Genomic DNA, 16,270 nt, shown 5'->3' with positions numbered 1-16,270 from the left:
CACACTAAGACCTCTAGAAGGAATTAGTTTGGGGGACTTGTGGGGCTGGAAGGGGAAGCTCTCCAGCCCGCGCTGCGTAAGGGCTCGGTCTCCACCACTGCCCTGGTCCCACCTGGATTTACCTTTGCGCACAGCAAGGAAATCACGACCTTGTGAAGAAAACCAGGCAGCTCCCAGAGACTGGAGGACCACGAGACCTGGATCAGCCCAGCACTGAAGTACTGCCTCTCACAGCTCTCGACACCAGTTGCTTCAAACTATTTGGCCAAACAAGCAAGAGGCCTATGATAAAGATGTGGAAAGCCAAGGAAAGAAAGGACAAAGTAGTAACTTATTTTCCGTGCCTCTGGGATAAGCCATGGACATCAAGTGTAGGAAAATTCTCTTTGTCAGCTTGTCCTCCTCCCTGCATGCTCAGGCTAGCAGCAGCACTGAGAAGGGAAAACGCACTGGCCCGACTCATCCTTTCCACTCCTGCTAAAGCACACGCGGCCCCAGCCCACCACCATGCCGCGCAGGGCCGCCCAGGCAGCAGGGAGCTGGAATGACCTCCCGCTGGTCCCAGAGGAGGGAGGAACCACGTGGACACCGGGGCTGGAAGAACCAGGCTGCCAGGGAGTGGGTGGATGCAGGGGAGAGAAAGGGAACATGTGAAAGAAAAAGGACGATTCAGCCAGAAGAGACTGGAGGAGAGAAAATATAAAGCAATTAACTGTGCTGGCAGGTCTGGGGAGAAAGCCTGGACAAAGACATCTTTTATTGTTCTTCTAGCCACTCTCCAAGTGAGATTTTTCTTGGCTACTTAAAAAGGTTGGCTTGGGATGGCAGAATGAAAAAAAAAAAAGCATTGCATTTTCAAATGTTATTTTCCAAGAAGCAGCACCTCTACCCTTTCACAGATACAAGCCTGCCATTTTAGGTGGGACAAACTCTGTCAAACACAGGGACAAGATGCCAATCAGTCTGTATGAACATGTTCACAGAGTCTTCCCCTAGTACATACAAGCACCTGAGCATCCTCCGTGCAGCAAAGCAGAAGCTGCTTTTAGCACCCCTCTCCTCTTGCCATGCTGCCAGCACCAAGCAGGAGCTAGGAATGTCACATCAACAGAGGCAATGTGGGCCAAGTGACCTAAACTCTGGGGTCTGTGCCTCAACTCTGCAGAATTATGTACCCTTAATAGCTTCAGCTTCATCGCTCCTGTGCCACAGCTAAGGAAAAGCCATTCCCTTCTTAGAGGGAAACACTGATGGGAAACAAAGGCAGCAGAAATCTCACCAGCCTAGCAGACACTCCTACTGGAGAAGGCAGTGCTGAAAGGACCTTCCAAGCCATGGTCCATGAAAAATCTAAGAGGGGAGGGGTACAAGCAGGGAATTGGCCTGTTTTGAAAATTACAGATCAATTTTGAGAGATATAACAAATCAGGTTAATTAAGTACACAGTAACACTGTCAGGAGAGCAGAACAGGTTACTTCTCTTGCAGAGTTAATACTGCAGATCCAGACTTGTCAGCAGTGGCTGCAAGATACCACCAGCTGCCAACTCTTTGTCCCAGGGTAATTAGCTAATTGGTGGCTCTGGTCAGTTGATCAGGGACTACCTCTATGCAAGACAACAAGCCCTGGCTCTGCTGCAGCCCTGCCAGCCCAGGAACCATCATCTTCCTCAATAACAAACCCAAGAAACCCTGCTCAGAAGGCAGGTGTTTGGGGTATCAGACCCGGGGATGGGACGGTACGATTCACTGCCCACTAGCAGCACCATGTGAAGCCTCCCGCAGCATCACAGGCTCAGCTTTGGCTCTTGGCCCCCTGATTCTTGAATAAAAGTTTTCTTCCCAGCCTGTGAAGAAGTATTAAACCAGCATTAAAAAGTTCAGCAGTGTCTCTAACTGAACACGATTCTCCCATAATTCAGCAGAGAACAACAGAAAATTCACCTCTGCTGTATCCCAATATCCAGTTTCCTCATAGCACATCTCTCCATTGTTTCTCCAGACAAGTCGAGGATACAGAACTGCTGACAGCAAGGCAGTGAGCCACCACTTCTGCTATCACTGGAGAGGGAAAGCAGATTTAATCCTAGATTGCTATTGGCGTAACACAGGAAATGTTGATATGCAGCCCCATCCATCACAGCTCCTGATAGACAGCGCCTGCACATGTGCCGCTGATAAAGCCCAAATGCTCGTGAGCTTCATCTTCATTTTTGCACCGACTGTAACTCACTCGGGCAGTGGCTGCAAGCCAGAGCGATGGATGTCGTGCCACCCAAAAGGCACTGACTGATGCTGGATACTCAATGCAAGGAGAAAGAAGCAACTCTGAAATGGCTTTAAGCAGATGAGAGACACGGACTCAAGTACAAATGTGCAGCTTGCCTAGAACAAGATGTGTCAAAGACTCCTTTGCAGGGAGACCAGGGGCACTGTTGTGATCAGTGAGCTGGATCTTGTCAGAGTGACCTACCAGCCTCCCTGCTCACTGAGGGTCTGTGTATCAAAATGATCAACAGACTATACAACAGCAGCTGCTGCTAAGTACACAGTGATTGTATTTCTCATCACAGGGTTATTTTATCCCCCATGGGACCAAAAGCGTCAAAACAGAGTCCCCTGTAACTCTTACAAGCCCTGCCCTTACCTCCTGGCTCTGCTCAGTCTTCCCTGTCCACATGCAAGGCTCTGCTAATTGCTTACAGCAAACGTAGTAAGCAAATGCACATAACAACATAAGATCTGTTCTCCATTTCTTTCCGAGTTCCCTGCTGTATCTTGGTTAGCTGTATAGCTTGTATTTGGACTGCCAGTGTCTCTTCGCAGACACAAACACAACCACCCTGCAACAACCGCTTAGCAGCAACTGGCAAGTCATATGCAGGCTGCTGGAGTTGGGCTGCACGCAGGCTGCACACTCACCCTGCTGCCACACACCTAACACTTACTTCTCATTATTCACTTGCCAGCCTCAAACTTTATCCTATAAACAAGCACGCATCTTCCTAATCCTTTTGCTGTTCCTTACAGGACACAGACACCGTCCCTGTAAGCTGGGAAGAAGCAGCACAGCTCCCGAGAGCACGGCTGCAAGGGCGAGCACCCACCTCCAAATGCACACAGCTCTCGCCGGGCTCCCTTCCCCCTCCTACCGCAGCAATTCTCCATTAATATGAATAATGTTTTCCAATGAGCACGGCTTTGTTAAGCATCTGGGCTGCATTGGGGCAGGGCTTTAAATAGTTATATCAAAGTGACCATTAAAAATGCAGCACTGCGAAATGGACTGCTGTGAGCGCAGCAAAATGAAGGGCTCTGCATCTGCATTTCAAACTAAGTATTTCCTACCCCAAGGCAGTAGCTATTGCTCCCCAAGATGCAGATGCTGTGCAAGAGGACAGAGTATTTTGAATTTGCTTGTAGGTGGGAATGTGCTAGTCACACTTGACTGCAGTTACTTTGAAACAGATTTCGGACAAGCCCCGCTCCTGGCACAGTCAAAGTACTGCAGGATGGGAGAGCTGGCACACAAGTCACGTCCGCTTCCAAGAACCGGCTCCTCTCCCCTCCCTGTCTCCCTTATTAAAGCATACGGCTGCTGTCCAAGAAGCTGCAATCTCTGCAGTGCACCTTCTGCAGATATCCTCATATCGGCCGGGGATGCCATGACCCATTTCACAGCTAACATGAGTTGCAGAACTTCCCAGAGGACAATGGCTGATTTGCTCACGCACAGCACCCGTCCTCTCAGATGTGCAAGGGGAAAACACCCACTTTTCAGGAGGGAAACACTAAGCCACACAGATGTTAAGCTCTAGGTCACTTGGACATACACTGGCAAAAGTCTAAACTCCAGTGATCTGTGTCCCTTATGACACAGGGTGGGATCACAGTGGGATTTAGGCATCACAGCTGGGAGCACCACATTGGCACAGTGGCACTGGCAGAGGCACATTCAGCACCACACTCCCCATCGGCTGGGTGAGGAAGAGTCGGATGGGCGCTACTCCTGAGCCCCTGGCTGCTGTCTGTCCCGCTTCAGTGCCAGGGCACAGCAGCAGAGGTGAATTCACTGGGTGAGCATCACTGTACTGCCAGCCCTAGAGGAAAAAGAGATTGAAAATGCCCATGGAAAGAGCCTGTCCCTCACTAGAACAAGGTTCATGGTCAGAAAACGAACCCGAGGCTTCTCCTGGGCTCACCTCCCACAGCACCAGGGCAGGAGATGCAGCCCTCCCTGAAGGGTAAGGCTAGCAGGTCCATGCCACCACCGCTCCTCTTCTCTCCAGCACACCACCTCCTCTCTGTTACAGCACCTCTGAGCAAGACCGTGGAGCGTGGCACCCACCGACATCTCCCACCAATTCCCCAAGAACAGAAACACAAGACAAACATGACTGGGAAACAAATTCAGTCCAGAGAAAAATGGCGGGAGATGGAAAACTTGTTTTCTTTTCCACAAATAGCAGATAAAAATTTCAGGAAAAGGCACAGCCTGGGCTTGGGGGATAATTAAGGTAGGAGTCTGTGTTTTTTCCCAAACCAGCTGCCAGTCCTGCTGAAACAGTGTTCCCTCTCCGGTACACCAGACAGCCCATTCCCTACTTAAAATCCTTCCCCAGCCAGTAGGATTTTACAAAACATTTTGGCTTCAGGAAACACCCATTTACACCACCTTCATCATGCCTGGCTTTCAAAGAAACCCCTGCTGCACACCCCTTCATGGGCATTGCTGCAGGCTCATCATCTTCGGCACAACACCGGGCAGCGTGGTCCGAACAGCCCCTCTCCCTGCTCTGTCCTCCCCATGACAGCACATCACAGCACAGGGAATTGCAACCAGCAGCCACTTCCATCGATACACTTGACTGCTAACCAAGTGTTACACCTCGGGGACAGGTCTGAGCCCAGGTCTGGTACCAGGAAAGCAGCCGCAAGATGAACAGCAGGAATACCCGCAGCCACCCAGAGACACTCCTCTGAAAGAGAGGAGGGTGACAGCCCTCAGTTACCACTGCTGTTACAAATGTTTTAAAGACAAAGGAAAATCCTGACAGGAGTAGGAAACACCAGTGCATTTAAGCTCTTTATAAAATTAAATCATGCCTTCAATAATGCCAAAACACAACAGGAGATACATAATCTCCAGAAGCTTAAATCCATAAAATACCATCAGCAAAGCTGCTGCGACTGATAAACTCCCGAAGGGCACATACAGCAGGGACACAAAAGTAAAGCCATTTGGTCACAGCCCTTTCTCTGAACAGCCTGACAGGCCTTCTGCATGCTACCGCTACACAACAGGGGTCCCGGCCCCTTAATGGGACTGTACCAGGCAGGTGAGGGCTGAAGGAGCCAAGTGTCAGGACCAGGGTTACACCCAACAGAGGTCTGAGGGATGGATGCAAAGGTGTTCAGCCATTCCAAGCTAATACAATCGCTGGTTTCAGGGATTATTTTTCCCCCTTAGAAAAAACAGTGCTTTCAGATCTACTGCTCCAGAAGACTGAAGACTCCCATTACCAGTTAAGAAAGACTTACCCTACCTCGACACCACAATTATAGGGGAGAACATGCTTACCTCAGCATCTGATATGGAGACCCGATGGGACTCTATCGTTGGTCTCCTCATTATACGTGGTGATGGCCCTGTGGCATAAGGACCATAACCTGGCATGTTGCTAGAAGCCAAATAACCTCCCGATGATCTTTCCTGAAGAGACAACTTCCTACTTGATAGGACGGGTCTAGTGAGAGGTCTCTTGGGAACATGCCTCCAGTGAGCATCTTCTGACCGTTGGGAAGGCAGAAGTTCATTCATTCCCATGTCACTGTTGACCCCATTTCTTTGGATGTCTTTTATGTTATCAGAAAAGACTGTGTCATTTTCTTCAGTGTTGTCTTCACCATTTTGGTCACTTCTGTCTGGGCCAACAGCCACATCTATGGCTGCTACCCGCTCTGCCAGTTCAGTCTGCGTGTCCTTGCAGCACGTGTCTATGCCTCCATCCATGGCATTTGTCGGAGAGTCCCCCATCACTGCGTCCAGCTCGTATGGTCTCAGGCGGCACTGCAGAGAGCTGCGATGCTAGCACTCACAGACAGCATGTGGCATGAAGGAATCTCTCCATGAAATACCTAAAAGGAAACAAACAGAGGTAAACTGAATAATAATGTTTACTCAACACAAACATAACCAAGACACCCATCTCTGGCTTCTTCCAACGTAAAAGAAAGTGAAGGCAAAACACTGGCAGGCTGTAAACAAGTTGCAAACACTCAGAGGGAAATGCAAACCAAGTTGCAAACACTCAGAAGCAAAGGGAAACCCAAGCATCAAGCTAGATACAAAAGCGATAAAGATGAGATTTTATCTGATGTGCAACAAGTGACACAGCTAAAGAGAACTTCCCCCTCTGTAGCTAGACTAACAGTCAACCAGAGCTTACAATAAAGGGAGAAGTACAGCTTCTTAACAAGCAGAGGGTAAAGGGTCAAACTTTCAACCTCTTAAATTCTTATTTATAGGGTACAAGATTTTGGTATGTATCCAAACCCAACGCGTATAACAAATCCACAGACATTTAGGGCTTCACAGTAGTCTCTCTGTTGCCCTGTAGGGCCCTAGAGAGTGTCACAGAATAGCCTGGAAGCCAAGCCATGGCTGGTGAATTCCACACTCAGTTATTTGCAACGTAGTCAACAGCAAAGGCAGAATTTAAAAGCAAGTCTGGTTCCAGGGTTGTCCCTGGCCCCCCACAGTTGCAGCCTGTATGCAAAAACACGTTAACCTTGCTACCCATCATGTATAAAAGCTATATTGAGTTGCAAATCAGCAACACTTAATGATTACCAGCATGTGGGAATCAGCTTTTCCTTTGGAAAAGACCTACAGAACATAAAAATGCAATACAAAGCTAAAACTGCTGAATAAAATCGCTGTTTCCTGGATGCTAATTTCAGCCTCAATTTAAAACAGATTTCAGTCTTCCCAGCGCGGTCCAGAGCAGGAAATGATCCTCTGCAGCACATGGCTGTCATCCCTTAATCACCTCTGAAGATGCAGTGCTGCAGGATGCATCATTTCATCCCTCTGCTCAGTTTCTGGGGACAGTGGGGAAGAACTTAGTTTTAGTCACAGCATCCTGGACTGCATCCAGTGAATTTCAGTGTAGGTTTAACTCTGAAATATCGCAACCTCTGGTTCTCTACATGCAAAGCAATTTGTGCATAAAAATCCCTGCAAGCCAGGTGACACTTGCATCACCCTGTTTTCACATTGGCTATGTTTAATTTACGTGACGAAGGGTGGGGGTGAGCAAGTTCAAAAAGCCCCATCCATCATCAGCCTGGCAACACACACGACACCCTCGCCAAGGAGCACAGAGCAAAGGTCGAGCCTGGCTCGAAACTGCCCAACGACACTCAGTTAAACACGCTACAGCTGAACTCTGCTGCAAAGAGAGATGACCTCCTGAGTCCCCCGCAGAAGCGCAGCAGCCAAGCTCAAGCAATCTTTTATATCAATAAGGAAACTAGAGAAAGATCTCAATGGCAGCTTCACCCTAGGTCGCATGCCAATCACGGGGGACACGTGCTGGGCACTCAGTGTCACAGAAAGAAAACATCCAAATCCACCATGTTCCTCCTCACAGCCCGCTGTTCATCTCCTTCCCCTCCTTCTCCACCTGGATATAATCTTCCCCCCGCTCCTGCCTTTTCTGCAGGCTTGTTTGAAACAAATTGACAGAAGAGTCACTCACTCAAAACAGTAATGAAACGGTGAGATCAGCTTTAAAAGCTTCTATTAAAACTATATTTAAACCCTTCAATCCGAAAGCACAGATCCCTGTCAGAGCCAGGATGCAGGCACCGGGAGGTGGCTGGCAGCAGCAAGGGAAGGGGCGTAGGGTTCGGTCCAGCACATACACATACGTGGTCCCACAAACCCACAGGCAAAGCAGCACAGCCCCCCACCTCTGCTAGACCTCCCTGCTCTCCCAAACCAGGCTTCAAGCTAGAAAGCCAGATGCAGCCCTGCGCTGGCTCAACAACAATCCTGTCCTTCAAAATGGATTCGAGGGAAGCCCGCAGAGGGGTTGCTGTCTGCAAAATGCTCATGTGAGGTTTGCACTTGGAAAGCTTCTGGGCTGACCTAGGAGCATTGGGTCAGGGCAACTGCAAGCCTGCAGCCACCCTATCTTGGAAGAGGCTTTCCTTGCACTCCAGAGCCTGTGGAGCGGCACATTTCCTGACAGGACACTCGCAAGGACTCCTTATGGGATGCCTGTACACTTGGCTTTGGGTTAAGGTCAGTGCCTTGGCCCCTAGGAAGCACAGACTGGCCTCCAGCCCTGCCTGCAAGGCAGTGGCTTCCCAGGGTTGCTTTGCATGGCCAGGAAAGCACCAGTCCACATCTCCGTCACCAGCAGCCGCCCTCTGCCCTGCCAGGACTGGCTGCAGCTCTCCTCGCAGTCCAGTGCTCCAGCCTGCACATTCCCTTCAATCAGGGAAACTATTTTAAATGATGGGAGGGAGGGAGTAAAAATGCTTTCACTATTTAATCCAGCTTGCACAAAGGGATAGGAGGAAACCTCTGATTCCACCCTGTGCTAAAAACCTGGCTTTGCTCTTCTGCTTACAGAGAAACAAACCCAAGGCCTTTCCTTGCAGCAGCTTTAGCTGCTGGACAGTCACAGCCCACCTCACTCCTAGGGAGCATCAAGAGGAAAATCAACCTGTGACTGAAGTCTCCAGCTCCCCACCTTCTTCCCTCCTCCTGCTACGAGGTTTTCTCCACGTGCAGGAGCGAGGGGAGGGAGGCATCTGCCTGCGTTGCCGCGCGGCTGGACGTGAAAGCCTACAAATCACTCACCTGGATTGAGCGCTTGGGTGTCTCACATCCTCACTGCTCAGCCAACAGGAAAAAAGCCAGAAGCACTCAGAACAGCAGTCAGGTCCTGGCAAACAGCCATGCTCGTGTTAGCCACCTGCGCAGCTCTTCACTGCCCAGGACCAGGCACCTCAGGGTGTCACCCCCACAAAAGCAGCAGCACACTTGCACAGCTCTAACCCACAGCTCAGGCCGCAAAATAAATCTCCAGCTAATTGACAACTTATCTATATAAACTTAAGCTAAACCCCATAAATCAGTTCATCCGATCAAAACAAATAGACCCATACAGCATCACAACAAATAATACACTGCTGCTGAAAGTATGCTAAAAAAAATCCAGCAAGACTTAAAGAAAACAAATTGTTCATCTGTAGAGCTGGGCTTTGTTTCAGGCTCTGCTGTTCTGAAGTATTCCTTTTCACTCATAAATCCTCCAAAATTATATTGGAAAGGAATGGTTTCTGAATAAGCAAAATCAGTTATGCACAGACCAGTCTTACTGTGCATAAAACTCAGTACAAAAGGCAATTATTTATTTCTGCGAGGCAAAAATCAATGGTGGATTTGCTGTTTGTCAGGCTGTAACACAACCGCACCTTGTGATGGGAAATCCCAGTGAAACAGAGACACCACCACTACCTTCTACAAGCTCCTGCGCAGGTTTGGGCCCAATGCCTTTCACTGGGTCACCAGCCTGATCCCCCACAACACTAAACACCTGCTGCAGATCAGAGGATTATGCTGCAGACATGAATTAAAGCTGCAAACAAGCTTATATGAGCAAAATTAAATTACTTACACATCCTATTTACCATTTTTCCCTGTAGCTGTTCCTCTGCTGCAGGCAGACTGCCACTTCAACAATGTTTTCCACAATATATTTATCAAATGGCTGCACATGTTTCCCAGAAAGGCGCTGAGCAGAGCACGGTACAAAATACTCTTTTGAAAGGAATACGATTCTGGAGAAAGTCTCTCTGTATTGTACACAGAGGCAGGAGATGAGCGAATGCAATTAATTTTGCTGCTCAATAAAGTATTTCAAAGCATTGTTTGAAAAATAAAAAATTGTAAATCTAGTTTACTGCTTGCTCTTTCCATTTGGCTAACTAGAAATGTTCCTATGAGGAAGAATAGGGAGGCTAAAAGGCCCTACGTCTCGGCAAATCCAGCTTCATTTCCCGATTTTGCTACCGGCTACCCAGAAAAGTGACTTCACAGCTTCATGTGTCACAGCTCCCAGGTTAAGAGGAACGATGCTGCCGTCAACCCACCTTGTCCTGCTTCCCCTTTCTGTCTCTAAGAACACATCTGCCCTGTGCCGAGGCACCAAGGGCCATTGCAGTAAAATAAGTCACAGTGAATAATAACTATAACAAGCATTTGCCTGGAAAGTGTTCAGGCAGCAATCTTGCTGCTGCTCAGAGTTGGAGGCTTCTTCAAATGCCCGTGGATGGCGTCCTCCATGCCAGCATGGGGACCGGCAAGGATGTCACACTGAAACCCTGTCTGAAGGCCACATCCATTAGGTGCCTCTTGACCACGCAAGAGCCACAGGCGCCCTCACAAAGAGGGGTCCCAAAGATCACAGAAGGCTTTAGTCTGCTGCTTTAATGTACGCTAGCAAGGTCAGGAATGAGGCCAAGTTTTCTAAATGGTGCAGGCAGCCATGCACCAGGACAGGCTGCCTGCAGAGGAGATGACATCTCCATCACCAGCACCCTTCAGCTCAGGTCAGACCCCCACCAGGAACTCAGTCCTGCCTTGGGGCAGAGCTGGGCTGTACATCCAGCCCTGTCTTGTATCGCCGTGTGCTTGGGCTGTGTTTCCTTCAGATGTTCCCCCACAGCAGCACAGCCAGGATGAAGAATCTGCTCTGACTGCTGTCAACCAGCGTCAGAAACTCCCTTTAAGGAGAGAAGCAGCAAGTCCTGAACTGGGCTGCCAAGTCCTGAAGAGCTCCTCGAATGACATTTTTTGAAATATTAGGTCAGCAAGTCCCTTCCAGAGCCCGAGCTGTCTCCCCACACCAAGCAATACAGCCTATGACTCTTTCCATCCTGTATTCTCTCCTGTGGTCCCTGTTCTGCAGGACTTTCCTGAGTACTCAGCATTAGTCCACTACCCTGACATGAGAGATTTCCACACATCCCCACCCTGACCCCGTCAACTTTTTATACACGGGGGAAGCACTTGCCCAAAGTCCAGCCAGCTTGCTCCAGCCCCTTCAGTCTGGAGAAGCTTAAGGGGGACTTCTGTGCCACAGCCATGAGGACCAGAGCAACATCTGAGCTGCCATGAGCCCTGCAAGCACAAAGTGGTTTGAAACACGTGGCTTTTCAGATCTAAGGAGGCAACCACTTATGGGTCTCATTGCTGTGGTGGGAGAGCAGCCAGAGGGTTAATTTTTTCTCCAGCAATCCAATTCAAAGCATGTTGGCCTTCATTTCAGCTCTGCTCACCCCTTGCACACCAAGCAGGGCACCTGAAGATGAGGTTGCCTCCTGCCCATCTCCACTCACACTGCTGCTGCGAGGAATGAGGCCTCAGAGAAGCACACAAGCTTCTTGGCATCTGTGAAAACCACCTTCAGACATCCACTGGCTAAAAGGCAGCCCAAACCGAGCAGCAAAGAACGATGAGAAGCTGCAAGCCTGTGAAGTCAAAAAGAAAGCAAATCCCTGCAGCCTTTGCAGAGATAATCAAGACAGATGTACACCAGACCAGCCATTTGGACTGTCTTCTCACTGGGAAGAGGGTAATTGCTTTTAGGTACCGATTCCCAGCTAAAAGCAGGAGACATTAACACAACCCAAATAATAAATAAGAACATACTGTTTGTGTTTTTTGCATACACACCATACATTTGCTTTATCCTGCGGCTTACAAAGCTGTCGTTTGAGAGCACAGACAATCGTGTCTTGCTGAGAAATCACTCAATCCTGCTATAATCATCCTAGTCTTTTTCCCTCTTCTCTCCACAGTTCTTGGCGGTGAGCCTGGCTGTTGTGCCACAGCTGAAAATTAGATCATAAAAGCAAGGCACTTTGATTACTTCTGTGAGGCTCCTAGCACAGCTTTAAAAGTAACCGCTGAATGACAAAGAACAGTATTTTTGCAATTCAAGCACCGCGTGAGAAATTTGAAAAGCAGGTTCAGGCCCCTGCTCCTGCCAGATTTCTTGAATGACAACAAACGTCTCCAGACCACAGTCTGGAAAATGCACCGTTTCTCTCTCCTCCTCCTTAGTCCATATATGCCTTACCAAGGCAGGGTGTTTTCAAAAGGGATTTTGGGGCCAGTTCAGCCCCTGAGCTACAGACAGTGAGCACCCCGAGGGCCCATCACTTCATGCTTGTCCTGGTCTCCTCCTCTTCCCCAGGAGAGACCCTGGCTGCAGACAGGATCTGGGGTTTGGGTCCGATGCAGGACTGAAGCTTTCATGTCCCTCGGTGTAAGGTGTGGATGCAGATGTAAGACAGCAGGGCTGAGCTCAACAGTGAGCGCCCAATATTATCATGTAAAAAGTAAAAGATACATGCCTTCACACCATCAGGGCCATGTAACCAATCTTAAGAGCAATTAACAGCACATTTTAAATATGTTTTGAAACTAGCCAGGATGCTGAACTAAAATCTCCAGTCTAGCAGCCTACAGCATGAGAGGCAATAACCACCTCGTGCACAGAGTACTGAGCTCAGGAAGTTTTACAAAAGATTTCCCAACTGCATTATATTTCATCCCTCCATGTTCTAATTATATGATTAAATAAATTTGCATAATCAGATGCAATTACACTAATTGCATATATAAGCAATCATCATCCAAAAATTACTCTGAAGAAAGTTTCTACTTAAGGAAATTCCTGCAACAAGAAAACACTGAGGAGTGCCAAATCTATCTAAACGAGAATGATATTAACATTAAACACTCCAGATAACGCCAATGAAACAGGAACCCTGCCAGAACATTATTTGACTGGAAGCAGCTATGTCTGCACATTTTAACCATGGCTTCGGTGGGGGCAATACCAATGAATCAGAGTTGTGCTCCTTTGTACTCAAGCCCTAGCTACAAACTACTTTTGTACGGCAGGTTTAGTTGCCATGTTTTATAGCAGAGAGAGGTTCAGCAAGACTTGTGGACATCAGACCCTGATGCTAGACTATATTCACTTCTGCTTTAGTCTTTTAAAGCTGTTTATCAGTGTATGAACATTGGAGGTGGTTTTATTTTTCAAATTACAGCCGAGAAAGCACGAGAGGCACTCAGCCCACATATCCCACAGGTTCTGCTTGCAGTGATACTGCGTGCTTCCACTCATCGCCTCTGCAACATCGCAGTAGTGACCACAAACCCAGCACATCCCAACACCCAACTCCACACATCCACACCATCCCTGCAGACGACCTGAGCTCAGATTATAACAAATCCCATTTGCCCTTGTGACAAGGGACACAAAAGCCTTGTGGGGGAAGGACCCAGGCCGCTGTGCCGGTCTGACATCCACAGCAATGAAGGACGGGAGGATGGGAGAGGCTGGCAAGAGCAGAGAGCACCGAGATCACTTCTACTGCATCACCATGCAGCAAATGTCCCAGCATGTCCCCAGCCATACCGGATGGTTTGCCCTAGCTCCAAGTGACCCTAGGGAAAGCAATATGAAGGAATTGGGCTTGTTAATACGCACACACAGCCTGGACAACATCTGAATCACTCAGTTTGATGTCAAAGGAGAGCAAAAGAGAGCCTCCATTTCCAAAGCTGCTCCTGTGCATGCTCCCATCTGGCACTCAGCCGATGCTGACCCAGACTTCAGAGCCTGCCTACCCCAACCTCCTCTTCCAGTACTCATCAAGAGTGCAGGAAATACCCCAATGCAACTTGCAACATGCACAGGGAAAGCTGAACCCCAAAAACCAGTGGCAAAGCAGCCTTCTGACCACCCGCTATAGGAGTACATGCCGTTACAACTTGAGGTTGCACAGGTCGGCATGGGAAACAGCAACTCATACAGGGAGGTTCCTTGTAGGGTCAGTGCAGAATTTGTGCAGTGGAGGGAGCAGATGCCTGGGGCTGAACGGGGAGGAGGAGGAGGAGGAGGAGGAAGAGGTGTCATGGTTGCTGTCACTTGCTGAGCTGAGAGGCATGTGATTCCCAGGAGAGGGGGCAGCAGTGGCAGGGAGCACAGCTTTCTAGAGGTGGCATTTAAACAGCCGGCGAGGAGGTGCTTCAAAAAATAACTGAGAATGTCAGATTACATGAGGTTTGAAAGGCTTAGATTATTTGTAAAATATTAACAAGCAAGGCAGTAGCCAGACCCCATTGATTCGTGAGCAAAATCACTACCTCAGAATCAGGGAATCTTTAATATTTATGGTCTTCATTGCAATAATGACTTTTCAGACATCTGTACCATGGGGAGGTAAGTAGCAGGTAAAAAAAAAATTTCAGATTGTTCTAAGGGAAAGGCATTTGTCTCAGATGAGCTATCTTCTGCTGCAATCTGTAAGGATACCTCAAAATTGCCACAGAAGAAGATACAGTGATGAGCAAACCAAAATGAAGAATTCAAGAGGAACTGAATGGCATATTAGTCTGCAAGGGCAAGGTCTAACCCTCCACAATGGCCAAATCCCCTCTGTTCTCATGGGAGCAGCACTCCAATCAAACCTGTCTCTAAACCACTGCAATTGCCACAGCGCCTTCGGGTGACTGTGCTGCAAAGCAGGTCACATCCGATCAAAATGGGCCCAAGGCGCTAGCAAGCAGCCTACAGAAAGCATCTCTTGTGACATGGAGAGAAAAGAGGAATATAAAAGAAATAGAACTAAAAACACAACATACAGCAGTGAGCACATGCACAGGTTTGCACGAACAGACACAGCACATGGCACCTGCCCTCTGTTTTTAGTGTAAGGTCTGGGTTTTAAGCCTGATAAACCCAGCCTGCAGCAAAGGCTTCAGGAAAGCAGGGGAGCCTGCCAACCAGGCAAACCAACACACAAACATCAAGCTGTGACCCTGAAGAACAGAAAACAAGTGTAAGCAACGGCTGATCTTCTGGGATCGCTCCCTGGTGGGGCTACAGGCTCCCTCCTGCACCCGAGTGTGACAAGGAGCCTGCAATAGGTGCTTGCACGTGTTAAACCAGAGACCAGAAGCCACAAGGACTACACATCATATACGGCTGTGCCCACCTTCCACTGACCACAAGGAACAGCCTGCCTGCTCCCTTTGCAAGGCAATAATGTTCAAGGGTGGCAGCCTCCATTCAGCTGCCTGCTACACAGTAAAAAAAATAAAAGTTTTCTTCTTTTTAAACGGAATTTCCTGTATTTCAGTTTGTGCCCATTGCCTCTTGTCTGTTCCTTGGGCACCACTGAGTTGAGTCTTGCTCCATCTTCTTTACTATCTCCCCCCTTGAGGCCTTTACACACTTGGAGAAGACCTTCTCCAGCCCCATCCCCTACCTGCTGCCAACATTTGCCGCACATGCAGGAACCTCACCCCTCCAAGGATTCCTCCTCTGCCCAACTGGACTCAAAAGCTGAAGAGAGGAGGAGCAGAGAGGAAAACACACCACCCTCCTCCTGCCAGGAGGAGTTTACAGAAGTCTTGTAAAAAAACAGGTTAAGTGGCATTGCTTTCAGCACTCTGCATCAAACCTAAGCAGGTTACAAGTGAACTGAGGGGTTTCCCAACCATGAATGCTGCCAACTCAACCCAGGGCCTGCAACTGTTTCTACTTTAATTGCCAAATTTCTGGGATATATTCTGCAGCAAGGCCCTGTGAGCCTGAGCAGCACCCTGCTTCCTCAGTGGAGCCCATGATATACACTAGTAAATAAATAGAGGAGGAGGGAAGAAGCAACCTGAAATTGTGCAGCCATGCTGCTTCTTCAGCAGCGGTGTCTCAGCCCACAGCTGCACATCGGCACCCAGCAGACAGCCTGCACACTTCCACACTGTTTCTTTCTTCCTCCCCAATTAATTTATTTCACCAGCATATTTCTCAGTCCTGCCTCCTCCCCTGCACCCATCAGCACCTTCCATACCAACTGCCATGGTTAACTCTGCTTCTGAGGTGCTCACGGATGCTCGGATTTCCTATTGCTGCACAATATATAAGAATTCAACGACAGAAAAGCAAATCACTGCAGAACAACGCTGGTATAGTTTAGGAGCAGCAAAGTGGGATCTGGGAAAGCACATGTAGATATCATCAACACAGCAAAGTAATTCAACATCAAGATACCTTTGCTAGCCTCAGATGTCGTAGCACAGATCAGCATTGAAGTTAGTGGTGTTTAAAAAGCATCTACAACAAACCTAACAAGCCACCAGGCAAATTCACATTTATACATGTTGGTCT

General features: G+C 48.5%; 1 protein-coding gene across 3 annotated transcripts in view; it reads right to left on the bottom strand.

Moving 5' to 3' along the window:
- The window catches only part of CAMKK1 (calcium/calmodulin dependent protein kinase kinase 1), a 109,617-nt gene that overhangs the window by 60,237 nt on the left and 33,110 nt on the right, over window positions 1-16,270 (bottom strand). For all 3 annotated transcript variants that reach the window (XM_087751829.1, XM_087751831.1, XM_087751830.1), the window contains one exon: window positions 5,581-6,137. In XM_087751829.1, the coding sequence (XP_087607955.1) occupies window positions 5,581-6,036 (456 nt within the window). In that variant the 5' untranslated portion in view covers window positions 6,037-6,137. The remainder of the gene's footprint in view (window positions 1-5,580; window positions 6,138-16,270) is intronic.

The sequence above is a fragment of the Nipponia nippon genome, unplaced genomic scaffold (assembly GCF_047370975.1).
Source record: "Nipponia nippon isolate SJK-2023a ecotype South Korea unplaced genomic scaffold, ASM4737097v1 scaffold_15, whole genome shotgun sequence".
NCBI classification, from domain to species: Eukaryota; Metazoa; Chordata; class Aves; order Pelecaniformes; family Threskiornithidae; genus Nipponia; species Nipponia nippon.
This window is presented reverse-complemented; position numbering and strand designations above follow the sequence as displayed.